The sequence below is a fragment of the Musa acuminata genome, chromosome BXJ2-8, assembly GCF_036884655.1.
Source record: "Musa acuminata AAA Group cultivar baxijiao chromosome BXJ2-8, Cavendish_Baxijiao_AAA, whole genome shotgun sequence".
In the NCBI taxonomy this organism is placed as follows: Eukaryota; Viridiplantae; Streptophyta; class Magnoliopsida; order Zingiberales; family Musaceae; genus Musa; species Musa acuminata.
The window spans coordinates 39,815,586-39,825,498 of NC_088345.1; the positions used below are offsets into that span (position 1 = coordinate 39,815,586).

The 9,913-nt window shown below is 36.3% G+C and overlaps 2 protein-coding genes across 2 annotated transcripts; one reads left to right on the forward strand and one right to left on the reverse strand.

The window, feature by feature from the left end:
- The first annotated feature begins 512 nt into the window (after positions 1–512).
- Positions 513–6,914, forward strand: LOC135619465 (uncharacterized). Its single transcript, XM_065121496.1, has 15 exons — positions 513–761; positions 1,704–1,798; positions 1,980–2,093; positions 2,611–2,715; positions 2,798–2,869; positions 3,724–3,836; positions 3,910–4,044; positions 4,133–4,201; positions 4,621–4,708; positions 4,812–4,883; positions 4,964–5,064; positions 5,141–5,258; positions 5,337–5,396; positions 5,473–5,583; positions 5,940–6,914. Exons 1-15 carry the CDS (start codon positions 656–658, stop codon positions 6,045–6,047), a joined length of 1,467 nt encoding a protein of 488 aa, XP_064977568.1. The 5' UTR covers positions 513–655; the 3' UTR covers positions 6,048–6,914.
- Positions 6,915–6,985: 71 nt separating this feature from the next.
- LOC135619466 (succinate dehydrogenase assembly factor 2, mitochondrial-like) lies at positions 6,986–9,593 on the reverse strand. The gene is made up of 5 exons (XM_065121497.1): positions 9,436–9,593; positions 9,208–9,303; positions 8,993–9,119; positions 7,416–7,484; positions 6,986–7,328 (listed from the first exon to the last, which is right to left on the reverse strand). The coding sequence occupies exons 1-5, from the start codon at positions 9,513–9,515 to the stop codon at positions 7,182–7,184; spliced, it is 519 nt and encodes a 172-aa protein (XP_064977569.1). The 5' UTR covers positions 9,516–9,593; the 3' UTR covers positions 6,986–7,181.
- Positions 9,594–9,913: the final 320 nt, after the last annotated feature.

Consider the following 9,913-nt stretch of genomic DNA (forward strand, 5'->3'; position numbering starts at 1 on the left):
AAGCATCGCTCCATCCATTAAAACCGGTTCAAACCGAATAATTAAAGGTGGAACTAAATTGAATTATTATTATTATTTGATGTGATAAAAATAAAATAGTTTGAACCGGAATCGTTCGAGAGTTATCGAATCGATTCAAGATTGTTTAATCCGATTCGATTAACTGGTTAATTGATTTATAATTTTAAATCATTTAAAAAAAATATATATTTTTTTAAATGAATTGAATCGAATCTAAATATTGAACCAATTGAATGACCTGCATGCATCATTTGTAAAATTAAATCTTTGAGTCAATTTAATTAATCGATTCGTATGACTTTCACATTTGATTCAGGTTGGATTTCGATTGACTTCGATTCGATTTAAACAAAAAATATTTTATACAATGTTGGAGGTGTCAGCATCACACTACATCACATCACAATCACCCGGTGAAGAGGTTATATAACGAGCCAAACGGACCAACGGCTGCTCCATCTCCAAGCTTCCGCCTTTCCCTCTTCGAATGCGATCCCCGTTCCTTCGCAAGAAACCTTGGCCGATTCCAATCTCTCCCTCCCCGCTCCCCTTCCGCATAAAGCAAATCTCTTGTCGCCATCATCTTGTCGTTCTCATCCCGTTCTCAGCCCACTTCCTGGAGCCGGCGGCGGCAATGGGGGAGGAGCAGAGGAAGAAGAAGGATGTGATTCGGTTGGAGCGCGAATCCGTCATTCCGGTTCTCAAGCCCAAACTCATCATGAAACTGGCGTATCTCATCGGTAATCCTGCACTTGTCTCAGATGGTTTTGAGTGGATTGGGTCCCTTTAGGCCTCCAGATTCTCTGTTTTCTGTGTGTAGTTAGTTATAGCTCGAGAAGGTTCCTTCTAAATTCTCAATCTATTAAATATAATTCATAAAAATCCAAGCTCGAACGTTTTTTATATTAGAAATTGGGAGAAATCCGTAAAAGATTTGTGTAGGGTTCGCTTGAATGTGGATATTGTTTCTTACAGATTTCAATAATGGTAATCGGACATCAAGCTGGGGAACAAGAAAATCCTAGTAGATATATTAGGATCGGTGAATTTTCAGCATCTTAAAGATCTCGCCCTTATTACTGTCTTTATCACTGTCTTCACTAAATTCTGGTTTAAATGTCTTCTTAATGTCATTTTTATATGAGAATCCTATAGCTTTTGCTTTCCACAGTAACACTTATACCGGCTTAGTCAATATGTTGCATTCTAATGTTAAGATGGCCTATACACCCAGGGAGGCTAATACTATCCATTGGGTAGCCAATTTTTTCTAGAATTAATAGGCTTCGTTAGGGAGGAACTAATCATCCCTCTGGTTTATCCTGTTGCTTCACTCTGATGCTCATGGTGCGTCTTATAACCGGTGTGTTTAGTTTTGTTGTTTTGGAAGGAACAAGCTTATACCTACTAAATCATACTCCTTGGATAAAAAAACAATGGGAGACAAGAAAAAGAGAAGTTGCTTAGTTCTTGATATAACTTCCTCATTTCTTTCGCTATTGTGTATGTTGGTGATTGTAGTTGATGGGCTAATAACCAAGCAATTTGGCTTCCTTAATTGAATCTCACTTTTGATATATGATAAATATTCCTAGTTTTGAAGTACCAATTAATCACTAGTAATGATTGATTGTGTATTTCGACGCTCATGACTTTGAATGAGTTGCTTTCATTTTTTCCAGAGCTTGGTACTGACCGAGCTGAATTCCTTAGGCTATGCAAAAGAGTTGAGTACACTATTCGAGCTTGGTACCTTCTACATTTTGAAGATCTTATGGTACTACCTCTCTCCTATTCTTGCAACATATACGGATTGGTGAATGTTTAAGATATCCAATATAGAGTTAACTGTGCACTAATATCATAGCTGTTTTTTGACTATTTTGCACTATGTTATGTTCACTTAGATGAAATCTTGATTGATGATTTCTTTTATCTCAACAACATTGCATCTGCAGCAACTTTACTCACTGTTTGATCCTGTTCATGGTGCTCGGAGATTGGAACAACAGCACTTGTCTGATGAGGAGATCGATGTTCTGGAACTGAATTTTATAACATATTTATTCCAGGTTTTTCAGTTTCCTGGTAACTTTACTGCAGTTTTATCATGATATGAAGTTATGATTTCTCAGTAGACAGCTGAGATGAACAATGTTTTTGGTTTTGGTAAATTAGATTTAAGCTGATCCGATTTCTACATGCAAGATGCTATTTATTGCTTCCTATTCACTCCTTCCAAGATTCTCGTCAGATTGTTTGAGTATTATTTTCTATCCTACTTTTTTAATGGATGATTCCTCCTAAGCATATAAGTGTCCCTGAAGCAATGCTTCGTGTCTTTTACTTGGCATGAGTTCTGTTGCATCAATCTTGTGGTTGGATACAATTGCTTTGGTGACAAGTTTTTATATATCCTAAATTCCAATGTTTGAATTGCAATTGGTTTACTCAAATTAGAACAATAAAAGAGAAATAACTTCTAGCAACCAAAATCTTTTTCTTTGGAGCAACAAGACTTCCATTTGCATCGAATTTCCAGTTAAAATAGCCATAACAATCATAACTTCTCTTTTCTGATTGAAGCAGGTAATGGAAAAGAGCAACTTCAAACTAGTGACTGATGAGGAGATTGAAGTTGCGCAATTTGGGCAATATCTCTTAAATCTACCGATCAAAGTGGATGAATCCAAGGTAACATGGTCCAATATATACTTGAAGTGCTTAAAATCTTTGATATTACCTTAATTGATCTTGTAGTTCTTTCGATATCTAGCTGGACAAGAAGCTTCTGCCAAGGTATTTTAAGGAGCATCCTCATGAGAATCTCCCGGGATTTTCTGATAAGGTAATGTCTTATTCTCCTAGAGCATTGTGCTTTTGGCTCCTTTTATGCACACAATACATAACTTACATGTACTAAAATTTACCAATTTCATACTTTTAGTTTACTTGGTGCTCTTAAGACTGCGATATCTCGATGCAATTCGTATTTGTTAAGGTCATCTTGTACTTTTTCTCAAGGAAGATCACGTCTATTCAGTCATATCTTGTCAATTAATGGGATTCTCATTCTCTCCATATAGTGCCATCCTCTTATAAGACGTTTTCAATTTAATATTAGAATATGATAATTAAATAAAAAGTTTCATTCCCTGTATTCTTCACGAATATGTAGAATTTTTTAACATATGTTCAGGTATAGTCACATTTATTTTTCTGTGATTTCCCAGTAAATTTTAATTTTCTCCCTTATGTTTGCAAATAAATATATCTCTCTGCAACAACTGTAGTGTTCCACTTCATTATGTGAAGTAAAATGGAATAGATGTTTTATCTGTACATCTTATTACACTTTTGTTGCTTAGCTTCCAATCCATGATAATAACACATGAAATCCAAACTGGAACCATCAGAGAATTTTTATCTTTGGAAATGTGATACTTCTTTCCTTGATGAAACAAATATTATCTACTGAATCTATGATGAGTGATAAGATGTTAGAGCAAAAAATGCATTGTATTTTTTATTAATGAACAGAGTATTGTATAATCTGTTTCCTCTAGTGTTGCTCATCTTTTAATACCATGTCTATATGATCTAATACACAGTTATGATGTAACATCATTTCCATTGCAGTATGCTGAAAACCTTTCTTCATGATTAAGATTTTTCTGACCTATGTTCCTTTCGTTTTGGAAGTACATGATATTTCGCAGGGGGATCGGAATTGATCGTACAACTGATTACTTTATCATGGAGAAATTGGATATGATCATATCTCGTATTTGGATGTGGTTTCTGAGAGTTACTAGGTATTCCTGTGACATTTGTTCTAATAAAAATAGATAACTCTCACTTATACTAGGATGTATTCGATGATTGCAGGCTCGAGAGACTATTCTCCAAAACCGAAAAGTTGATATCCAAGAAAGATACCAAGAAAACTGATGAAATCAGTTCTGATTCAGAGGATCAAGACATATTTGTCGAACGTATTCGAATTGAAAAATTAGAGCTTAGGTTTTAATATTTATATCGGACTTGATTAATTATAAGCTTGATCTGTCAATATTATATACTGATATATTTCATTTCATGTTGACTGCAGTATCGGAAATCTAATCGGCCAGATCACAATCCAAGAGCCAACTTTTGACAGGATGATCGTTGTGTACAGGTAGATACACTCCAGTTATCTGCAAAGAGATAAAGACAACTCCAATTTGCATTTAGGATCACAGAGATTGGATTCTATCATGACTAACATGCTTGAGAAACTTTGTTTTAAGTTACCATGAAAGATAGGAAGAATGTTTTCATTTGTGAATAATCAGATACAAAGATAAAACGTGTGAGAAGCATTTTAACTAATACCACATGTGTTCAAGAGGCCTATAGATATTATTGTTAGATAATATGAGACAATTAGTATTAGTAATACCAGAAGAGATAGAGGTACAACTAAGAAGATTTTATTAAAAACTATAAATAACTCTTAGTTTAACTAAAGATAAATGTTGATAAAAAAATTGTATAGCTAACCTCAAATAGTTAGAAATTATGCAAAATCCTGATATTCATTGTAACTTTCTACAGGCGAGCAAGCACAAAGACGCACATAGAACGAGGAATCTATGTAAAACATTTTAAAAATATTCCTATGGCTGACATGGAACTAGTATTGGTGAGATTCCTAAACTAAATATCAGGGGCAATACACAAGATATTGAAACTTTTTATGGTATTTATGCTTGACTTATACCCTGAGTTGATCACTAATTCAACAGCCTGAAAAGAAAAACCCAAGTTTGACTCCTATGGACTGGGTCAAGTTCCTCATTTCTGCTGTGCTTGGTCTTGTAAGTTATTGCACTTGCATAAATTGACTGGTTCAGCTTTACGTCTCTTTCTGGTTCTAACAAATAACATATGATCTCAGGTTACTCTTGTCAGCTCCCTTGAGATGCCTAAAGCGGACATCTGGGTTGTCATTGCCATCATCTCTGGTTTGGTTGGTTACTGTGCTAAGGTCTACTTCACGTGAGTATACAATGAGCTGTTCGGTACATTTCGCTGATTTTAAGGTTGGAAACGGTAGTTCTATAAAACCATGCAGGTTTCAACAGAACATGACGACCTACCAAAATCTAATCACCCAGTCCATGTATGACAAGCAACTTGATAGTGGCAGAGGCACGCTTCTACACTTGTGCGATGATGTGATTCAACAAGAGGTGAACTCAAGGAAAATGTTTCCGTTATTGATTTGTTTGATGTACGTCCTAATATTGTTTTGCGATCTGGATGTGCAGGTCAAAGAGGTGATAATTTCTTACTTCATTTTGATGGAGCAGGGGAAACTAACAATAAAGGTGTGAACTTGTTGTCATTCTTTTCCTACCATATTGTTCTTTTTTAATCCTCACTACCTATGTGATGTAAGTGTAGGATCTTGACCACAAATGTGAAGAACTCATCAGAGAACAGTTTCACGAGGATATCAACTTTGAAGTCGAGGATGCTGTCCGAAAGCTGGAGAAACTTGGTATTGTTGCAAGAGTAAGTTTGCGTTCTGCTGCTTCTCCAGCTTTTTGGTTCATGATACTCCATTTTCAATGCCTGCCAAATGATGACAGTTCTTGATGCTTGCTACAAAAGAAAAAGAATCATAGAGAGAGACAAATGATTTATAGCCAAAATGTAATGCAAGGTTTTACTACTTCAGTAAGCTAACAAGAAAATATCCTAGTGGAAGACAAAGGCAGATTTTAAGAGCACATCTTGCAGTGATTGTATGTGTCCTCCCATGTTGCTTGATTTTAGTGAATAGACCATGGATCGAAGGCATTATTAGTATACTCTAGTTTACTCTAATGCACCTTTGCACAGTTAAAATGGCAAGCTTATGCATACAGGATTCTATTGGAAGAATCTACTGTGTTCCCCTGAAGCGAGCAAATGAGATCATTGGCACCACCACAGAAGAACTGGTGATCAAAGCCCAACAAGGTCTTCCAAGTTGATCAAAGTTGAGAATCCATCAACAGCATCCAGGTTTTTCCACAGCAATATATTTTTCCTAGTCGAAGCCAAATTTCCACTTAATCTTCAGTTCGACCATGTGTCGTTTTACATTCTTTATCTGTAATTATGCATCTTTTATCCTTCATTCATTAGCTGGTCTTCCTTGACTGCTGAGGGGATAATAAGAACTGGAATAGAAATATTTATATTCTTTCTTTTACGAAATAACTTTGATTTGAGTTCAGAAATTGATTTCTTTTCATGTAATGACTGCACTAACTTTCCCTTAGAAATGTATGTGCTTTATGCACATTTATAATCAAACGTTTTTCTCCCATAACCTGCTACTTGTATTATCAAGTTTGTATTCCTTTTAATCGCTAAGGTTAATAGGTGATGTCAGAAACATAGTTTCTGTAAAATTATGAATTCTTTGGTCCATTTGGCCATCTTATGGACGGGTTGCAGTTTGCAGCCCAACAAAAGGGAGAAACAGAAAGAAGTTGTTCATGCTTGAACTTATAAGATCCAAAGAGTTCATCCTCTAAGAATGTTAATGATTAGTAATTAGTGTCAATTTTAATTTATTATGGAAGGAGATGAAGAGGAGGAATGCTGAGTAGTAGATTGTACCTGAGAGGAGGAAGGTGGGACGTGAAGACGGTGCAGCATGGTGACATCTGCATTCTCCCATTATTCACCAACCAATCTGCCATGACATCAACGCAATGAAGATAATTCAGATCAAAATCACAAGTCGAATGACAAAATAATAATAACTGGAGTAAAATATAACTACTGACGATGAGGAGATTCAAGTAGGAATGCTGATACGTTAATGATCACAGAGAAATTGGAGCAGGTTATTTCTTTGGTTTACAGGAAAACATTGATCATGAATAAACATTCAGTAAACTCCAAACAAATTAACCCGACATGGAGAACTAGTGCAGGTATTCCTTGAAACAAGGAATTTATCTGTTTTATCGAAAGAAATTTGGATTATTACATGACATGCTGATTCTTCATCACTAATAACATAGACCTGGTGTTTGCGACATTATCTTACATACTACTTGGAACATCTATGAGAGTTCTCATTATCTCTTTGCAGTGGCAAAAAGATTCTAGCATCACTGGTTCCCGTATGTTGGACCACCTTCCACTCCCTTCTTATCATCCCATCCTCTTACCCATGGCTGACCAGGATTTGCTCGGGTCTCTGGAGCAGCATGGCTGTTGAGATTTGACATGACCTTGGATTGAATGGCACAAAATACCTACAAAACCATGTTTCAAAAACCTAAAACATGAAAAGAAAAACCAAATGATAGAATGAAAACATTTCATGTTTTCAAATGCTGTACAGGATTAATCTTGACTGCTTCTGGTGGTTGCTCTTGGCCTGTTAGCCACTTCCACAAATCTGGGTTTTCCTGAAGAATTTATTAGAACCCATGATAGTGTCAATGCTATATAAAAACTTAAATTTTAGAATTATCTCTTGTCAAAGAATCTTTCTAAAAAATCTAGCAATGTCATTGGCACTGAGAGCTGCAGATAAAGTCAACAAAGTAGGTAATAAATGTTGCATGAATGTGTGGCAAGTACGACTAATGGAATAAGAACCATGTTACTATCTTAATTTGTTTTCCGAGTACTAATTCCAAGTTTCCTTCTTAATAACAACATGAACTTGTATGATACTTGCAAGTTATTTGAATTGCCGGAATCAAGAAAAGATTAGAAAAACACCACCACCCTAGATGATTGGTGTAAAAACTTGATGTGTGTTCAGCCAAACCCTGCAGGTATCCGTTATATCACATGCAACACCCTACAGCTCAGTACAACTTCATTGCAAACCACTTGCCTTCATTATCTAAACAAAAATCCAAGGTCTATGAGTAGCGATCTGATAACTAGGATCAACATCTCATGATGGTAATTTGAAGATCGAGGGCAATCGAGGGAAAGAGATAAAAAATGTAAATCTCAAAACATAGTGAAGTAAAAACAATCAAGCAAGTACCTTTGGGATGTTATTTCAGATTTCTTAAGATTTAATAGTTAAAGCTTTAATCATCCAATTGGGTGTTAAGGTGGAAAATACTAAAGCTTCTAAACAACATAACAAACTTAGAAGTTGAAAAGAAGTATGTTATCTAAGTTGGAAAGAAGAAACACAATTGGGATCTCCTGGATTGTTGTTACCCAGCAACACAACATGGGCATGCCCATGTTTGTTTGCTAGGTAACAGAGTTCAATAGGTGAATCTAGCTAGCAAGGTGGAAAATACTGTCACCTAAGTTGAAAAGAAGAAACACAACCGTGGAGCCAATGCTAGATTGAGGTTATTGCTAGCTACTTTAAAGAAGTTTGTTTTGTCTAAAATCTCACTTCAGGGCTAAAGATTCTTCAAACCAAAGAACCTTGATATTTCTACAAGAATAGCTGCTAGTTCTGATTCTTCAAAAATGAATCCAAGCATAAAAAATCGAGTTGCCGCTGTTTCTAAGAGTAATAACATAAGCATAAAGTTTCACAAGCTGGTTAGTGAAAAGGTTTAACACTACTTCCAGAGATCAAATACATGTAAATCCACATAAAAACTGTGTGGTTCAAATCTAAATGAAAACATTGTAAATTGGAAGATCATTTCAGTTGTTGTAATATATGATAATAGCTCTTCCTTCGTCTGTCTCAGAATATTATTGTTACGATGAGATGGTCTTTAAAATGTTAGACACAATTGAAGAACACTTTTATTACTTTTTGTTGCTAGAATTATTGAACCTAAAAAATGATCATAAAAGGAATTATAAGACGATTTTGTCAAAGAAGAGAAGAACAAGGGAACCTCAGTGGTTACTGTATACCATAAACCACAATGGTTTGGCTGTAATCTAAGCATAAGGTATAACAGAAGTAAGGTAGACTCACCAGGTCGAGAACATCCATGAGGGCTCTGATATGGAGCTGATCCATGGCACGAATGTTCTCCTCTACCCATGCCCCCAGAACCAAATCCAATTCAAGGAACCCCCTTTGCCTGCTCCTGTACAACAACCTACCCACGACAAGATGCAATCTTTATGGGTAGCAGGATCGCACTACACATGAATCGACTCGACACGATGGAATAAAGAGGGAAAAACCTGTTATGAAGCCGGCGCTTGCTCTCTTCGTCGGAGAGGTCAACGTCAACCGACCCATGACCCGAATAAAACCGAGAAATGGATCCAACATGCGATCTGAATCGAGATAGAAGACCAAATTAGACGAAAACCCTAGGATCCGAGGAACCACTTAGAAATGAGGCATGAATGGAGGATCGAATCGAGGAACGAAGCATACAGGGAACAGATCAAAGGAATGCTAGGTACCTGAGGGATACTGGAGATCTCGTATCACTTAGCATTAGGGTTTGGCGTAGACAGAGGAGGGATCTCCTTAACGTCGCCATGATCGCCGTCGCGAACTAGAAAACGGACCACAATATACGATTTGGATTGATATAACGACTCCAGATTTTGTACTTGGTAGCTCCTAAACAAGAATGGGATATGGCTCAGCGACTCGGCTGTCAAGGAGCGCGGTGTAGACTACAGAATGGGGTATGCAGCATATCAAAGATTGGGCAGCAGAAGTGCCGCCACGTGTTGTGGATTTGGTGTTCGTTTGATATCCATGAATTGGGAAAATGGAATAAGCTATTCTGTCTTTCCGCCTAGTTATTCGGAGAATCAATTATGGTGTTAGGAAAAATATTATAGCATTTTTTTTATCAAAATAGATTTTAATAAAAAAAATAAATCAATCACAAAGATACCAAATTTTTTGCATGAAAAATCCAATGCTAAA